The 20,564-nt window shown below is 25.3% G+C and overlaps 1 protein-coding gene across 1 annotated transcript; it reads right to left on the bottom strand.

The window, feature by feature from the left end:
- Positions 1–282: 282 nt before the first annotated feature.
- LOC130674394 (ATP-binding cassette sub-family G member 4-like) lies at positions 283–20,136 on the bottom strand. Its single transcript, XM_057479710.1, is given in 11 exon segments — positions 283–3,040; positions 3,043–3,196; positions 4,286–4,542; positions 4,623–4,791; positions 6,381–6,757; positions 6,831–7,007; positions 7,534–7,931; positions 8,017–8,134; positions 9,603–9,844; positions 12,973–13,157; positions 19,549–20,136. Coding segments are annotated over 10 exon segments (2,214 nt in total). The 5' UTR covers positions 13,125–13,157; positions 19,549–20,136; the 3' UTR covers positions 283–2,870.
- Positions 20,137–20,564: the final 428 nt, after the last annotated feature.

The following is a 20,564-nucleotide window of genomic DNA, read 5'->3' as shown; positions in this document are numbered from 1 at the left end:
CATAAAAAATTATATTACATGAAAAAGGTATTATTATATTTTTGGTATTGTTTGTGATCGTATGATTAAATGACACATTGTTTTTTTTCGAGATGGTTATTAGTAATAATTCCATTACAATAATTAATAATATAAAAAATCATATAAATATCAAGCACATCGAAAAAAATTTATCATTTTTTCTCCTCCCGATTTAAATTTACTGTGAAAAAAAAATTTAACACATGGCAACATAAAAAAGGTATTTTTTTATTACATAGTAACATTAAGAGTTTTTTAAAAAATAGCGTAAAAAATAAACATTAAGCATTTAATTAAAATACTGGGTCACTCTATCACAAAATATTTTTACTAAACAATTATTAATATTTAATTACTCTTATTCTTAACACATAAAAAAATACTCCGTGCACATTTTTGCTCTAATGATTAGGCAAGAATTTAAAAATGTTTTAATAAAATAAATTTAATCAATTATTGATTAAAAATAAAAAAAACTAAAATACTTATAGATAATTTTTGTTAAAAAAAATTGTATTGGTTAATTATTAATAAAAAATGTTAATATATTTATTTCCATTAGGGTAATTCGCTAAAATTTTTTTGTTTCGATGCCTATTAAAAAAAAAAAATCTCATTCGCACTTTTTATACATTACATTTATTATTAATACGTAAGACCTCAGTTATGTTTTTTTCATTTTTTTCAACCCTCAGTACACAGTCGACAAATTGTCACAAGATAATTTTTTATTTTATATTCCGTCTGTCATTAATTTAAAAATTAATTTTTTTTAATCATGACGGGACAAGATTTTTGAAATGAATAGTTTAAATTTTTGATTTTATGGGATAAATATCGGTCTAAGTAAAAAAGTTTTCGAATAAAAGTTGTAGGAAATTTAATTTTCTAAAAAAAATGTCTCTTATGATTTTTTTATACAATCAATATTTTCACCGTAATTCAAAAATTAAGATTCATGATGAATGATTCAAAATTTGGGGAATTATGAAAATCTTTATTTTGAAATTACGGCTTTCTTATTAGTCCTAAGAAAAATTATAAGAGACATTTTTTTTAGAAAATTATATTTCCTACAACTTTTGTTTGAATACTTTTTTCATAAGACCAATATTTTCCCCGTAATATAAAAAAATTCACACTACTAATTATTAATTATTTTTAAATTAACACGAAAATCCGGGCCCTAATCATGACAGAAAAAAAATTTTAATTAATAATTTTTGTTCATCAAAAATTTTATACCGACACCGGGATTCGAACTCAAGATTTCAAATTCAAGACTTCGTACGGGACCATATCGCCCCATTGAGAAATTAATATATAATTTTTTTATCATTAAAAATTTCAAAGATTCATTTTTCAAAAAATTTTTAAAAATTCGTCAATCCCCTGCCCCCTCCCCCCCCCCTTATTTTTACAACTCTCAGTACACATACGACGAAATGTCACAAGATAATTTTTTATTTTCCGACTCATTAATTTAAAAATTCATTTTTTTTAATAATGGCAGAAAAAAATTTTAATTAATAATTTTTGTTCATCAAAAATTTTATACCGACACCGGGATTCGAACCCAAGATTTCAAATTCTAGTCTTCGTACGCGACCGTTGCCCCATTGAGCAATTAATTAATTAATTTTTTATCATTAGAAATTTCAGATTCATTTTTCAAAAAATTTATAAAAATTCCACCCCCCCCCCAAAAAAATTAAATTTCAAAAAATGATTCTCTAATTAAAATAAAAATTACTTGAATTTTGTGTACAGAGGGTCAATAACAATAACAGTAATTAATAAAAATCCTCTATTATATAATTAATTAATTAATTTTTTTTTAATTCGTTGATCTCACAGAAAAACGCAACTTTCGCGTCAAGCAAATCATTAACCAGGCAGCCAGTGATTGGTCAATTGTTTAATGTAATGAGCTCTTGATAATCCGCTTACGTAATTAATTAATATTAATAACTAATTAATAAAATGATCCATCAATAAATGACGATATGAATTTTATTGTTAAATAAAAACGAGTTAATTGTAAAAATCCGTCGATTATTTACCCCATTAATTATTAAATATTATTATTATTATTTACCATTAATTAATAATTAATAATTATCTATAGCGAGTATCCAATCACGATTGCTCATTAATTTATTCTGTTACCAATAAGCAATTTATTTATCTAGTATTAATTATTCTATAGTAATTAATTAATTAATTAAACACTTTTACATTTAATCTTCATATTAAATTATTTTAATTAATTTTTCTAATTAAGGGACTATTGATGTTAATCCCTAATTAATCGATCTTAATTGATCGTGGAGGGAAATAAGTCTTGTAGGCTTCAGAAGGCCTCGGCGAGTTATTTTATTTCGTCAAGTTCACACTAATCCTGTTATTTAAAAATTTTAATTATCTCAATTAATTAATAATTAATAATTAATAATTAATTACAATTCCACCGTACAACCAACAATGTCGAGAAAAAAAAATGAAAAATTAATTAACATGATTTTGTGTCTTAACTTCTCTCTCCTCCCACGATTTTTTTTTATAATTAATTTTAGATGACGATTTATTATAATTAATATTTTTTTTTTGTTAATTATTAAAAGTGTATCGCGTTAATTATTTTAAAAATGTCTTCAGAACATTTAGAATTTCAGTCTTCGACATATTCCTCTTGAAAACATTTGGCGGGATTTTATTTATTTCAAATAACTGATTGATTTTCTTTAAGTAATTAATTAATTAATTTATTTGTTTGTTTGTTGATTAACTGGGATTTTGTTGGATACCCATTTTATTGTCGTGTTGCTGATTAGCGAAGAGATCGAAGCTTAAGTCTCAAGACGAAGTAGGTTGTGATCCTCAATAGAAGAAGAAAACCAATGAGAGCGACGACGTCGATCCAGTAAACGGCGTCGCGCATTGACATTTCCTCGAGGAATTTTGTCGGAGTTCTGAAGTGGCAGTATTCGATCGAGCACTTGAGACGCGGTCGATTGTAACCGAAGACGGTGATCATTGCGCCCTCGAACCCGTACCGGATGTACGAGACGTAGGACAGCCAGCTCAAGTAACTCGGCATTGCGGTGAATTTTATGAAGAAACCGGAGAATAGGACTATTGGTACTGACATTACTGGTCCGATGAACATTCCACTCTGTTTTTGAAATTTTTTTATGTTTATTTGTTGGTAGAAATTTTTTAGGGGAAAATAGGTATGATATTTTAAACCTGTAGGAAATTACGCGTAAAATAAGTACCCACAATGATATATTATGAGAAATTGGTAATTATGTGTTTTAATTGTTAATTACTAATATATATTACGGGTATATTTTTATGAGGGTAGATGTTGTTTTTTTAGAATCATGTGGGTACTCATTTTTCTCGTGAGGAGGATTCCTATAATTTAAAGCTATTTTTTTTGTACAAAAAAAAAAATTTAATAAATAATTAAAAAAAAAAAATAAATGAGTATCATATTTAATTAGTCTATTGAATGCCGAGTAAAATGAGTACCCACAACGATATATTACGATAAATTTGTAATTATGTGTTTTAATTGTTAATTACTGATATATATGACGGGTATATTTTTGTTGTGGTAGATTTTGTTTTTTTATAATCATCTAGGTACTCATTTTACTCGCAAGAACGATTCCTATAAAATGAAGCAATTTTTTTTGCACAAAGAAAAGAAAAAAAAATTCAATAAATAATTAAAAATAAATAAATGAGTATCATATTTAATTAGCCGACTGAATGCCGAGTAAAATGAGTACCCACAACGATATGTTACGATAAATTTGTAATTATGTGTTTTAATTGTTAATTACTGATATATATGACGAGTATATTTTTGTTGTGGTAAATTTTGTTTTTTTATAATCATGTGGGTACTCATTTTACTCGCGAGAACGATTCCTATAATTTGAAACTATATTTTTTATACAAAAAAAAAAAAAAAATATATGTATATATATATAATAATGAATATGATAATTAATTAGCCGAGTGAGTGCCGAGTGAAATGAGTACCAACAACGATATATTACAATGGAGAGTTCAGATGAACCATTCATAAATATATAATTTATAAATTATATATTATATATATTTTTCATCGACTTTAATAAAATATATCAATGTGGGTACTCAAACGCTCGGAAATTTTATGCACGACCCGAATCTCTGATCAATTTTATACTTCACACATTTTCCCACAAAAAAAAAAAAAAGTATTTACCTCAACGCTCATCGCAGCTCCGATTAACAATCCAATGGACTGAGAAACCAGGGCCGTGAGAATACAAATATTCATGTACATTAAAAATCTATAAGCCTCCAGCGGTTGCGACGTCATAAAATAAACAATCATAACATAGGCTATTGAAAATACTGTTTGGAACGGCAAATCCGCGACCGTTCTTGCCAAATAGAAAGCTTTCAATGAGTACCAGTAATTAAGGTGTTCTCTTACAAATACGGCCATCTCTGTCGGGACTGAAACAACAGAAGAAAAGTTTATTATTTAGTCTATAAAAAAAAATGAAAAAAAAAAAAAAAAAAAAAATGTTACTTACAAGTAAGTATCGTAGGCATCATTGCAGTGAACATAAGAAACATAACAGTAAAAAATATACATCCGGCATTACTGTAAGCTTCGCCACCTTCATTACCAATATCATAATAAAGAGCACCAATAAGTAAACCAACAATAATATGGGATATAAGTCGTACTCTTGTTAATGTCTATAAAAAAAAAATTAATAATAAATGAGTCAAAAGTTGGAAAATCCAAACGTGCACAACTCGCTTGCTCATTCAAAAAAAAAAATAGTACATGGAGAGAAAAGAATAGTTATAACATGGTGGCCACATTTCTGGAAAACCTGGAAATGTCAGGGAATTATAAATATACTGGAAAAGTCAGGGAAATGTCAGGGAATTTCGTCACAAAGCTGGAAAAATTTTCACTTTCTTTCTTTTGACTGAAAAAATCCGACAAATTTAGTTTTCTGTCAAAACTGTTGAAAAAGTGACGCAGCGCGAATGCGGTTGTAAAACCATCTTGAAAAAAAATTAGTAGAAATTGATTCCAATAGCGAAAAAATGAAGCAGTTAGAATTATCAAGGCTGTTAGAAAAAAAAAGTCTTAGTAGAAACCAATCGCCAGGATCTCCAAGTTATTAACATCCATATTGACAAGTTAAAAAACTAAAAACATTAAATGTATACATAAGTAATGAACTAATAAGTTTCACTATATTTATTATTCGCGTACTTCATTAATACTTTATTAATATTCTATGAAATATTCTTATTTATGAAATTTATTCTAGTGAAAATGAAAAATTTATTTATATTTTATTATAGAGTAAGTTATATAAAAACATGGATTTCAAATCAAAAATCTAAAATTATTCATTTAATAAATAAAAAAAAAAACAATGAACATTGACAAATAATAAAAAAAAGTTTCATTTAACGACAATTATTAATTATTGATTAAACTGACTTATACCATTTTATTTTAAATTAAATAAATATTTCCAATGATTTAATATTACTACACATAGTCAGGGAATTTTTGAATTCTTTGACTGGAATACCTGGAAAAGTCAGGGAATTTCAATCTTAAAAATCTGTGGCCATCATGTATAATTCCTATGTAAAATGGTAATCATTACTATTCTTTTCTTTCCGTGTCTATTACACACCAAGGGAGGAAATTAGGACATTCCCACCCGTGTATAAAGTCGGCTATCCGTCATAAGCCTGGACTAGGAGACAGGGAAATTTTTCTTGAAATTTCAGTCTCTCACTACCGCGCGTAGTTTTGTTCTCGACTACTCGTTATAAGCCTGTGGTTATTTTCCATCATTTTAAACGTCATATTTACGATTTGTCACATGCGCCAGTGTCCCGATTTTTCTAGTGCTTATGGCGGTAAAATAAATACTTATCTTTTTACACAAATAATAAATATGATGACAACGGTATTAATTACAGTAATAATAATAATAATTGTTATTGATCAACATAGTGCTCAATAAAACTTTTAAATTGTAATTAATCATTACAATTATTAACAATAAACAATATTCATAAAATTATTATCCGCGAAAGATCGATAGTAAATTTTCATCATTAATTTTGATATTTTGTTCCTTCTGTTAGTTTATAATTTATCGAATTTTAACAGAGGCTTATAACGGGATGTCTGCTACGAAACTCAAAAAAGTGGTCAAGTGGTCGCTGTTTGGACTCAGTCCCTGCCGATTAAGGGGAGAGACATCACGGGCAGGCTTATGAAGGTAGTAATTAATAAATAAATTTACCATATCACGCATCTGTGATAAAAATGTCCGCTTAAGTAAAATCCAAAATTGTGTCCATCCATTAGTAGGAAAGCCAACAGTTTGTTCTATGCTCTCGGCACTGTCTAATAATGAAGTAGTGCAAGATACTGGCATATTTAGAGCTATTGCACCACCTGGACCTTTAGGAATACCATTGGGTATCAGTGAGTTACCGGTAGCAGGAACTCCGGGTTTGGTTTGTTCATTTGGCGGCGATTGTTTTGCGATATCATTTGACACCATGGGAGTAGTAAATGCTGCTTGATGATGCTGGTAATTATTACACTTTCCATTATTTACTGCGGTTACTAATTTTTCTACACACTCGCCGTGTTCACCGCACGCAACTTCCATTACTATAATAAATATTATTGATGTAGAAAAAATTTAAATAGTGATAGAGTGATAGGTATTTTTTTTTTACGGTACCATAGTCCGCGGGGTTGTGATAACTGGGACACTCGAGGCCCATTGATGATAAAAATGGTACTAGACCACCGACGTTCCCTTGATATATACATTGTCCTTCGGCTAGTAAGTATAAATGGTCGAACATTTCGAATAAACGTGCGCTAGGTTGATGTATTGTACAAATAATTGTTCTTCCTGGAATAGAAATTTTTTTTTTTAAAAATGAAGTTCATGTTCGAATTCCTGACTAAATTACGCGTAAAATGAGTACCAACATCAATAGTTTTTGAAAAGTTGATAATTGTCATATTTATTTAATAACAATTATCTTAATTGTTTATATTTTTTCGGCGGAAACTAAATATATTGATGTGACCACTCAAACTAGAGGAAATTTCCTCAGGAAGTCATGTCTCATATAATGATTTTTTTTTTTTTCAAAATTTAAAAAAATTAATTATCAAAAATTTTTTTTCCTGGATTTTAAAAATTAAAAAAAATGACTGCGACCTTTGCAATGTTTTTGCTGATTCCCTTGCAAAAATTATCATCAAAATTTTGATTAAAATTGACAATTTTTTTTTTTTTAACAATATTTTTAAAAAAAATTTTTTTGATCCGAGCCTATTGATGCGGGTACTCAAATTAGAGGAAATCGTCTCGCGAATTAAAAAATTCTGTCAATTTTTTTGTTAAAAAAAAAAAACAAATGGTAACCCACCTCCTCTACTTAAGGATTTGAGCAAACTGAGGCACTGGAAGCAAGACGAGCTATCAAGGCCTGAAGTCGGCTCGTCAAAGAACATAACTGGTGGATTATTAACCAATTCCAATGCAATTGACAAACGTTTACGTTGTCCGCCACTTAGGCACTGAGTTTGGGTGTTGTTTGCGTCATTTAGGCCCAATGTATCAATTATCTCCGCAACGACAACTTTCTTTGCCGCGGCATCGAGATCTTTGCCTAGTTTTAAGTTCGCCGATACCATCATCGCCTCATGGACCGTCAAATGAGGCAGCAGCCGGTCGTCTTGCATTATATAACATGACATTTTACGAAAACGCCGCAAGTTCCGGTCCTTACCATTTATTAATATTGATCCGTTTAAATTTGACGTTCTGTTGAAACCAATTATTATTTACAGGGTCTTGTTACTATTAATATGGAACTATTATTGGCAATTGAAGAGTAATTGTTACTTACTTGTACCCCGCTAGCACATTCATTAGTGTACTTTTGCCAGCGCCAGACGGACCCATTATTGCTGTCAATTCGCTTGAACGAAATTTTCCATTGACACATTTTAATATTGTTTTATAGCCTGTTAAATTATTTATTCATTTATTGGCTTAATTACTAAAATTAATAGTAAATTAATTGATAAATTCTAAGGGTTTGCGAATCGGGTTCGAATCGAATCGAATGATTTGAATTATTCGTAACTTTTTGAATTATTTGACAATTTTCGAATTGTTCGTAATTTTTCGAATTATTTAACAGTTTTCGAATAATTCGAAACTATTAGAATATTCTCGCATTATTCGAATCTTTATAATTATTCGTAACTTTTCAAATTATCCGAAACTATTCGAATACTTCGAATTTTCTCGTATTATTCGATTCTTTTCGAATAATTCGAACCTATTAGAATAATTCGAACTTTCTCTGCTTATTCTAATCTTTTCGATTTCAATCTCCTTGTATTAATTGAATCTTTTCGAATAATTCGAAACTATTCAAATAATTTGAATCTTCTCGTATTATTCGAACCTTCTCGAATGATTCGAAGATATTCGAAAAATTCGAATCGTGTATTATTCGAATCTTTTCTAATTATTCGAATCTTTTCGAATAATTTGAATCTATTAGAGTTATTCGAATCTTTTCGAATGAGGAATTCTGAATTTTTCGAATAATTCGAAGATATTCGAAAAATTTGAATCTTCTTGTATTATTCGAATCTTTTCAAATAATTCGAAACTATTCGAATAATTTAAATCTTCTCGTATTATTCGAACCTTTTCTAAGTATTCAAATCTTTTCAAATAATTCGAAACTATTCGAATAATTTGAATCTTTTCGAATGATTCGAAGATATTCGAAAAATTCGAATCTTGTATTATTCGATCTTTTCTAATAATTCGAATCTTATCGAATGAGAAATTCTGAATTTTTCGAATAATTCGAAGATATTCGAAAAATTTGAATCTTCTTGTATTATTCGAATCTTTTCTAAGTATTCGAATCTTTTCAAATAATTCGAAACTATTCAAATAATTTGAATCTTCTCGTATTATTCGAACCTACTTGCATTAATCGAATCTTTTCGAATTATTTATGACTTTTTAAACTATCCGAAACTATTAGAATAATTCGAATCTTTTCGAATAATTAGAAACTTTCCGAATAATTCGAAACTACATATTAGAATAATTCGAATTTTCGCCCATTATTCGAATCTTCTGATTATTCGTAATTTTTCTAATTATTTGTAACCATTCAAATAATCCGAAACTATTCGAATAATTCGCATCTTCTCATTATTCGAATCTTTTTGAATTATTCGAATAGTTCCGAATTATTTGGAGTTACAAATTATTTGAAAAATTACAAATAATTCAAAATTCACTAATAATTCGAAAACATACAAATTTACATAATTCAAAAAATTCAAAATTTCGAATAGTTCGATTTAATTCGATACGAATAATTCGTAAATTCAAAATATTCGCACACCCCAATAAATTTGTCAAAATTTGAAGCAGAACAATTTGAAATAGGGAACTGACCTCTTTGTCTACCTTCAGAAACGCTGTAGGCCAAATCTTTGAACTCGATGTCCACCGGGGGTCTTTTGGGCAAGTGCGTAAGAGCAACGGCAGGCCGTTTGTTAACCTGACCTGGACTCACGCCCGTGTGGTTTTGAATTTTTCTAGCTAGGCCTCCACTCGCGCACCCAGTGCCCGCGTTACCGTTCACCGGTGCCTGGGTCGTTCCATTGCAACTGCAGTGTAAATTATTTTGAGAACCTCTGAAATAATTAATTTACAGTTTAGTTGTTATTTAAATTATTGGGGAGGGGGGGGGGGAATTTTTATTTTACGAATTTAAATTTACGTGCAAGATGATTTTGTTATTTTGCCAAAATTCTTTTGAATAAAAAAAAATACAATGAGTTAAATAAATAAAATGTATTATTTCTAAAAAGTTATTCACGTGTTGCCAAAATGTCTAGCCCGACTTGGCTCTCGATATCAACTCAAGTACACCTTTAATTCTCTACATATATAAATATATATGTACATACTTGATAGAGAATTAAATAAAAAAAATTTATTTGTTAATTTTTTCAAGCCCGAAAGAGAATAAAATAAATTTAAAATTCATCAGTATACGAAATTCCGTTAAATTATTTAATAAAATATGTAATGATAATAAAATTCAATTAATTTATTCGCATAAATTAAAATTTCTTTCTGAAAAAATTTAAAAAGTATCTAATCTTAATTATTTTCCAAGGCCAGTATTAACAAGTATTCCATTAAATATAAAAAATAAATTAGACTTGGACATTAATTAATTTTTTATTTCACGAAATTTGAATTTTTATTACTATTTGTATTTTTTTTTATGAATTATTTTTTCGGAAGATCAATAAACTCATTTATCATTTGAATAATTAAGAAATGCCAATGGCACAAAAACTCGAGGTCAAATTTTATATAAATTTATTCTTAAATACTTGTTCGCTCATTTTAAAATTTACATAATTACCCGCTATTTTTTGAAAAATTTTAATTAAAAAAAAAGTTTTATTATTCAATTTTTTTTGATAGTTTTTGAGTTTTATTAAAAAATTAAGAGCATTAGTGACGTAGAAGGGATCAATTTAAATCTAATGAGTTAAATTTTTTTTATTTTTTTTAAATTTGAATTAAATAAACAAATTTTGATTTTCGAGTTTTGTGGTACTTTTTGAATTATAAAAAAAAAATTAAGGATATTTGTGACGTAGAAGGGATCGATTTAAAACTAATGAGTCATTTTTTTTTTTTTTTTTTTTTTTTTTTTTGAACAATTTCAATGAAATAAACAAATTTTGATTTTGAATTTTTTTGTTACTTTTTGAATTTGATTGAAAAATTAAGAATATTTGTGACGTAGAAAGAATCAACTTAAATTTAATGGGTCATAAATTTTTTTTTTTTTTTTTTTGAAAAATTTGAATTAAATAAATAAATTTTGATTTTCGATTTTTGAGGTATCTTTTGAATTATAAAAAAAAATTGAGGACATTTGTGACGTAGAAAGGATCAATATTAATCTGATGACTCATTATTTTAGTTTTTTGAAAATTTGAATTAAAAAAAATTTTGATTATTAGATTTTTTGTTACTATTTGAATTTTATTAAATAATTAAGGATATTTGTGACGTAGAAAGGATCAATTTAAGTCTAATGAGTCATAAATTTTATTTTTTAAATTGAAATTGAAAATCAAAATTTAATTATTAAATTTTTTTGTTACTTTTTGAATTTCATTAAATAATTAAAGACACATGTGACGTAAAAGGATCAACTTAAATCTAATCAGCCATCCATTTTTTTTTTTGAAAAATTTGAATTGAAAAAAATTTCATTTTCAATTTTCGCGCTACTTTTTGAATTTTATAAAATAATTAAGGACATTTGTGACGTAGAAAGGATCAATTCAAGTTTAATGAGTCATAAATTTTATTTCGTTTTATTTTTTAAATTTAAAGTGAAAATCAAAATTTAATTATTCAATTTTTTGTAACTTTTTGGAATTTCATTAAATAATTAAGGACACATGTGACGTAAAAAGGATCAATTTAAATCTAATGAATCATACATTTTTTTTTTTGAAAAATTTGAATTTAAAAAAATTTTGATTTTCAATTTTCGCGGTACTTTTTGAATTTTATTAAATAATTAAGGACATTTGTGACGTATAAAGGATTAATTTTAATCTAAAGAGTCAATTTTGATTTTCTTTAAAAATTGGAATTTAATAAACAAATTTTGATGTTAAATTTTTGTTACTTTTTGAGTTTTAATAAAAAACTAAGGACCTTGTGACGTAGGAAGGATCTATTTAAATCTAATGACTCATAAATTTTTTTTTAAATTTAAAAACTAATTTCTTTTATTCAATTCAAATTCAATTAATTAATTAATTATTTTAATAAATTAAATAAAGAAATTCTAACATTTATTAAATAAATAAGAAAAAAAATTGCAACATAAAAAAAATAAAAAAAGACATTATTTCCGCTTTGTGACGCACATGCCAGTAATTTGACCTTTAGTCCAACAATTTTATCTTTAGGCATACAATAAAAATGTCTGGATTCCATAAACTATCTTAAGACAACAACAAAACAAAATAATTTCCTTAATCAAATAAAATAATTCTTTATTTATTTAAAACAATTAGTCAACTAGTAATTATTAAAAATAAAAAGCTGATAGTTTAAAACATTGATTATCTATGAAGGTCAAGGTGATTGTCTTGTTTCTCTTTTTTCTTTTTATTTTAATTATTAATTTTAGTTGCTAAAGTTTTGTATTGATTAATTAGTAATTAAGTTAAAAATAATTTTAATATAAATAAAGTAGTGACAAAGTATTTTTAATTTAATTAATTATTCATTAGAAAAATTAATTTTCTATAATGAAATTATTAATTACAATAATTAATTCAATTAATCATTAATGACAATAAAGTTAGCAGACATTTAAAAATTTTTGGATTCTTTTAACAAAAAAATAAATATTAAAAAAAATATTTTGAAAAATTGCGCGTATAGTTTATGAAATTTTCTACATGTGCATTTTTTTAGAAATATTTTTTTTCATTATTTATCTGTTAAAAAATTTTTTTAATTTTAAATGTCCGCTAACTTCACTATCATTAATCATTAATTAATGATACATAATTTTTTAATTGAATTTGAAAAAAATTTTCGTGTCTATAAAAAATTAATCAATTTTTAATTAGTAAAATTTTTTTGGTCTTCATTAATTTGAATTTTGATTAATTAATAAAAAAGAAATTAATTAAAAATTTGAGTAAATTAATGATTTTTTTTTTATATATGAAAGTTATCAGTAATTAGTAATGAGAAAATTAATTACCCTAAGACTGCGTTATTGAGATTTTCAAGATGCAGCGAAGGTGGCGGCGATCTAATTGTCACCTGATTACTTCCTTCCGCAATAAATTGCACTTGCTCGTCACCATTGTATCTTGGTACACTTCCAAGTGTTAAATTTTTAATGTCACCCATTATTTTAAATGCTAATTATCACCTCGTGTTTTCCTATTTCGAACAAACATGAAAAAAAAAAGATAATTAGTTTTTTATTGAATAATTGAGAACATTTTATTATCATTGATCTGTACATGCGTCATAAATTATTTTTCGTGTCAATACTTTGTACTGGGATGTAAATTATTGTTTGAGTCATCACGGAAATGTTTATGATTTTACTCGGGACAAAACGAGATACTGGAGCATGAGATAACGTTTTTTAGAGAAAATTTCTTTTTTTGTGTTTTTGCGTCACAATTGAAAGGGGAAAAATTTTTTTTGTTTGAAAATTTTTAGTTACAGATTTTTAAAATAATGGGGCAAGTTGGTCAGCTTCGACTCGCGGTCAATTAAAAATTTATTTCTAGGATTTTTTACTTCGATTATTTTATTGATAACGAAAAAAAAAAGACTGAGGTAAAATGGGCCATGATTTTGGGAATACAAAATTTTGTATTTTTATTTAAAGAAAAAGGGCAAGTTGGTCAGCTTTCATTCGCGGTCAATTTAAAAAAAAATTACTGAGGTAAAATGAACCACGATTTTAAAAATACAAAATTTTATTTTCGTATTTAAAAATTATGAGTTACAGTTTTAAGAAAAGAGAGGCAAGTCGACCAGCTTCGACTCGCGGTCAATTAAAAAAAAAAAAATTACTGAGGTAAAATGATGATACTGAAGTTAGCCGAGGTCTAATAATTTTTTGATTTTTTTTAAACGATAAATTATAAAAAAAAAAATATTTTAAAAAATTGCACCTGTAGTTTTTAAAATTTTCTACATGTGCATATTTTTATTTTTTATTTTTTCATAATTGATTCGTTGGAAAAAAAATCCGGAAATTTTCAATTGTCTGTTAAATTCAGGATCATGGTAAAATGAGCCACGATTGTAAAAATACAAAATTTTATATTTTTATTTAAAAATTATCAGTTACAGTTTTTAGAAAAGGGGGCAAATTGACCAGCTTTGACTCGCGGTCAATTTAAAAAAAAGATAATGAGGTAAAATAGGTCACGATTGTAAAAATACGAGATTTTTTTTTTTACTGAAAAACAAAAATAAGTTTTGTATGACTGACAAACTTACCCCAGTCTTTTTTAAAAGTAACTAAGCAAGTTTTTTTTAATTGTTTGTTATTTAAAAAGTGATGACTCATTTTGTCCCGGGGTATTTCCAACAATCGAGATTTTTCTTTTGCTCAAAACAACAAATAAAAAAAATTAATGAGTAGAAAATAATATATAATAGAGGAAATATGGAAAAAAAAAATAAAAAATTCATAAATATTGTATGCATTTTTTATTAAAAAAAAAAAATCGGACGGTTGGTAAGTAGCGTATTTATGTTTACGTTTGCATTTGTGTTGTAATTTATTTGTACATGCGTACTGTCATTATGATTGAGGAAGTGCCCGAGTGATAGATAATTTCATATTTTATAATAACGGTAAATTTAAATAGATCCTGTTTTTTATTGTAAATAAAAAGTTACATTATTTTTATTTCGGAGAAGGTAATAATGGATGTAAGAAAAAATTTATGAATATTTAATTGATAACTAAAATATGAGAGATATGATTAAAATGTATGAGAACGATTTTGTAGGAAATTATCTCTTTAACAAAAAATATGTAATTAATTTTTTTTGCAAACGCAATTTTTTGTCAGACATTTTAATTTTAAAAACGGGTAAATTGGTCCGTAGTTGAGAAATTCATCAAAAGTTTATTTTTTTATTTTTATAATTTAAATTATGAGTAAACTAGTAGAGATACGACAAAAATGCACTGAAACAATTTTGTAGAAAATTAAATTTTCTATAAAAAAATATTCATTCATTTTTTTTGTAAATTCAATATTTTATGCAGAATTTAATTTTAAAGTGAGTGAAAAATCTGCAGTTCAATCTTCAAATTTTTTTGAAATCTTTCATTAATTAATTAATTAAATTAATTATTTTATCTAAATTTTGTTCTCTATAAAAAATTTTATTGTTGAATAGCTAACTAAGAATGTGAATTTTTTAAAAAAATTTCTCATATAAATTACAAAAAAAAAAAAAAATTGCAAATATTTAAAATTCTATTTGATATCAATCGATAAAATTCAAATTATGGCTAAACTATTAAAGGTACGACAAAAATGTACTGAAACAATTTTGTAGGGAATTAAATTTTCTATAAAAAAGTATTCATTCATTTTTTTTGTAAATTCAATATTTTATACAGAATTTAATTTTAAAGTGACGAGTGAAAAATTTGCAGTTCAATCTTCAAATTTTTTTTGAAATCTTTCATTAATCGATTAATTAATTAAATTAATTATTTTATCTAACAAGTTTTATTGTTCAATAGTTAACTGAGAATGTGAATTATTTAAAAAAATTCCTCTTATAAACTACAAAAAAATGCAAATATTTGAAATACTTTTTTACATCAATCGATATAAAATAACACAGTATCAGTTTGCACAGTAATGTAAATAATCTAATCGATAATCGATATTTAATGACACAATCAATTACTTAATAATCGAATAAATATAACAATATCTAAAAATATAAAACATTAATCAATAATTCGTTATTTAAAATCAGTTAAAAATATTTGACCTTATACTTGATCCTGTTTAAATTCTCGCGGTCATATCAGTATCGAAACCCCGAGTCGTTTTATTAACGTGTGACTCAATACAAGTTCTTTGACCTTTCCAATATTAAAAAAAAAAATTTTTTTTTTCTCCAAACCCAATTTATTTTTTAATTTGAATTTTTTAAATTTTTTGAATGAAATTAAAATAAAAAATTTGAATTAAAATTTTTTCGCGCTTTTATTTGAATGTTAAATTAAATGACTTGAAAAATAAAGAGACATAAAATTTCATGTCGCTCGAAATACTCTAGTGCATATGTATATATAAGTAAATATAAATATATAAGACAAGTCGAGTATATATTGCGCAAGCGTATTTTCATTATATCATATGCACCAGAAAATGATATGATAAAAGCAAACTGACGTTTTTTTTCATTAAATAACTCGACAAATATTTAATTTGAATATTTAATAATCAAAAATATTTATCGTAATTTTTACTGATTAATTTGAGTGATTTTTTTTTTTTTATTGGATAATAAATTAGAAAGAATTATATGTAAATTGATAATGTAAACAATGAGAAGTAATGAATTATTTTTACTTTGTTTCGGAGATTAAAATGTGTAATGAGAAGAGATATCAGGAGAGAGAGAGGGAGAGACAAAGAGATGAGTAACAAAGAAATTAGTAGGCAAGTGGAGTCATGCTTTAGTATCTGCGAGGATATCTTTGTAGATAGGTCAAGGATACTACACTCGAAAGTTATTTTTTTTTTTAATTTTAAATAATAAAAAAAATATTTATTTTGAAAGTTGATTGGATTCATTGATGAGTAAAGAAAAAATTTTTAATACTGAATTTTTGAATTTTTTTTTGAAATAAATTAGAAAAAAAATAATATTTGGAAAAATTGCACCTGTAGTTTTTTAAATTTTCTACATGTGCATTTTTTTAGTTTTTGGTTTTTTTGTAATTTTGGGAAAAAAAAAAAATCTGAAAATTACTAATTGTCTGCTGGCTTCAGAATCAGGAAAGTTTTGGTTCAATTTTTACAGAGAAATAAATTTTAATTCAAATTATTAACAGAAATTTTTGTCAATTGTTAAAAAATATTAGAATAATTAATTTAAATATTAATGAGGATAGAAATATTTAATTATTGTTAGAGTTAATTAATTTAATTTATTAGTTATTACTGAATAATTAAGAAAAAATTTGAGGAAATTTTCACAGAAAAAAAAATTTCAATTCAAATTATTGACAGAAATTTTTGTCAATTTTTACAAAATATTAGAATAATTAATTTAAATATTAATGAGGATAGAAATATTTAATTATTGTTAGAGTTAATTAATTTAATTTATTAGTTATTACTGAATAATTAAGAAAAAATTTGAGGAAATTTTCACAGAAAAAAAAATTTCAATTCAAATTATTGACAGAAATTTTTGTCAATTTTTACAAAATATTAGAATAATTAATTTAAATATTAATGAGGATAGAAATATTTAATTATTGTTAGAGTTAATTAATTTAATTTATTAGTTATTACTGAATAATTAAGAAAAAATTTGAGGAAATTTTCACAGAAAAAAAAATTTCAATTCAAATTATTGACAGAAATTTTTGTCAATTTTTACAAAATATTAGAATAATTAATTTAAATATTAATGAGGATTGAAATTTTTAATTATTATTAGTAAATTAATTTAATTTATTAGAAGTTACTGAATAATTAAGACGAAATTTGAGGAAATTTTTATAGAGAAAAAAAAAATTTGAATTCAAATTATCGACAGAAAATTTGTGTCTTAATAATCAAGAAATTTTTGTTAGAATTATTAATTCAATGATAGAAATATTTAATTAGTATTGAAGTTCATTAATTAAATTTCTTAATTATTACTGAATAATAAAAAAAAAGGTGATTAAATTATTCCTAAGAAAAATAAAATTTAATTCAAATCATTGAAAGAAAACTTTGTGATTTAATTATGAAGAAATTTGAATACTAGTGAGTACTCATTAGTATTTAATTAATGAGTACTCAACTTTTGGAATTTTTTATGGACGTTTTTTTTAGTTCTATAAAAAATTCAATAGTAATTTTGGAAAGTTTTTGGAACGCCTTTTGTATTCCATAAAAAAGTCAAAAGTGATGATTCTGGAATTTTTTTGAATGTCCATATAAAATTCAAAAATATCCAAGAATGTCTTTTTCTGACCCTAAATCCGCTCATAAAAACTTTTTTTTTTATCCTGAAGTTAGAAGACAATTAACAATCTTCGGATTTTTTTTTTCTAGTCAAGTACAAAAAAAAAATAAAACTAAAAATACCCATGTGTAGAGAATTCAAAAAACTATAGATGCAATTTTTATAAATATTTTTTTTTTTATAATTTGACGTTTTGAAAAAAATAAAAAAATTTTAAAAGCTCGGCTAACTTCAGTATCATGTTTTTTACCATCAAAATTACTAACGTTCCAAAAAAAGTTCTAATGTGTCTCATGTATAGAAGTTCCACACGCGGAACTTTTTTGGAATTTTTTTTACACGGGGTATAGAAATATTAAATTATGCTGCTAAATTTGCTCATTATGAATAAGATGTAATTTTTTATTCATATATTATATGTTTTATATTTAACAGTATCATCATCTTTCACAACAGTGTTGTAATTTTTTTTTTAATGATCCATTGTTATAATTTTCATATTTATGTAAATATGGCGCTTGTTTTTGCAATATTTATATCCGTATTAGAGTTTAAGCTCATAAGTGTTGTCACTAATTTTAAAATTATTGAAAGATTCTGTTATTGGCTTTGGCTGTTGGGTCCTTGTTAAGAAAATAAATTAATCATAATTAGAGTTAATTAATTTAGTTTATTTATAATTAATGAATAAAAAAATTTTTACTCCATTTTTAATGAAGAAAATAACCATCAATAAAATAAATCCTTTGGAACAAAAAAAAATTTCTTTCGTCCGCAAATAAAATAAATTTGACGTTTCAATTAAATCATTTTTTAATCATTACTGTACTCTCAATTATTTTTAAAAAATTAATCAGCAATTAAATTTCTACTAAAATCATTAATTTAATAAATTAATAATTAAAAAAAAATTACATTATCAATGATTAAATTAATTATTAATGAACAATAAAAATTTACTCCATTTTTAATTAAAAAAAAACTCATTAATAAAAATAATTATTCTCTAGTATACAAAAATTTTCATTCAAATTTTCAAATGAAATAAATTTGACATTCCAATTAAATGATTAAATAGTTACTGTGCAAAAATTTATAATTAATGAGTGTCAATGTATCAGACAACAATTTTTAAATTACACAAAAAATTTAAATAATTAAAATAATAAAATTTAAAAAAATGCCCTCATTTTTGAATTTTCTAAACGTGCATTTTTTTATTTTTATTTTACAAAAATTTTATTTCATTGTTTCAAAATTTCAAAATTTGTCCACTCACTTTACTGTCATTATTTTAAAACCTGTCAATTATTTATAATTAATTCGCAATTGAATTTCAAAAAATTATTTCTCATAAAATTCTGAGTAAAGTTGGCGGACATCAGAAAATTTTTTAAATTTTGAAATAAAATAAAATTTTTCAAACAAGAAAATTTAAAAATGGGCTTGTAGAAAATTTTAAAATCAGTACATAAATTTTTTTTATATCAATTTAATTGTCTAATTTTATATGTAATTCAAAAATTGTCTCGTCTGCTACATTTACACTCATCACAAAATCATTAATTAATAAAAAAAAACTTACAACACGATTGAATAAATCCATAAAATCCTCATAACCTACTCCAATAATTAAAAAATAATCCGACTTTTCTTATCAGTTTCTCATTTAAAATAAAAAAAAATAGACCACTGATTAAAAAAAAAAAATATCAGTATTGTCCTAGTGTCTGACACAAAACATCCGTAACTATTGACACCACTGACACTACTGAGGCAGAACGAACACTGGAGTTAAATGCCCGCGTGACAACAGACCGTAGTTTTATATCCCTGGTTTAGTATAAGAAGTAAAGGAACGAAAGGACTAAATGACTGGACTCTAACTGGTCACTGCTCACTAACAATCCACTCTTACTTATATTATCACAAACTCATAAACCAAAACTACAAAGGACTCTAGTCACTGATAGACTGCCAGCCGAATCCTTTTGTGCTAAAAGACTTTCTAATCTCCGAATAATAAAATCATTAATTTAAATCCTTTAAAAAATTTTAAAAAATTTCATAAATTAATTTAAATCCGCTGTCACTTGGAATTTAAATTTTGACAATGACCAGTGTCAAAATCAGCTGCTTTTCTTACTGAGTCTCAACTAGTACATGTGGATTATTCCGAGGACTGTCAGGTCCGTAACAGTATTCAAAAAAACCCGCCATTTTATTTTATTTTTAAATAATTAATTCTCTCATGTACTTTAACACCCGCAGATTTAAATAAATATATAAAATATATGTGAGTATAAAGTAAAAAAAAATATCAAAAATTTGAATAAACAAAAATTCAAATTTCGATTTTCCTTGATTTTGAAAAAAAAAAATTCCAAGTCGCGGTTTATTATTTTTGACAGAATTTGAATTTAAAAATACGGCCCTGGAGTTTGCGCGGGACAAAGAAATTATTTTTAAGAACTAAAATCGTTTGAACGACGAGGAGGATTCGACCGTAGTGACTTCACTTCGCGGTTATTATGAGTGGGGGTGAATTGTAAGAGAGTATGAGCGTGAGAGAGAGAATTTGTTGGGTTATTGTTGGAGTAA

This window comes from Microplitis mediator, chromosome 9, assembly GCF_029852145.1.
Source record: "Microplitis mediator isolate UGA2020A chromosome 9, iyMicMedi2.1, whole genome shotgun sequence".
In the NCBI taxonomy this organism is placed as follows: Eukaryota; Metazoa; Arthropoda; class Insecta; order Hymenoptera; family Braconidae; genus Microplitis; species Microplitis mediator.
Note: the sequence above shows the minus strand (reverse complement) of the source record. Positions and strands in the feature narration are given on the sequence as shown.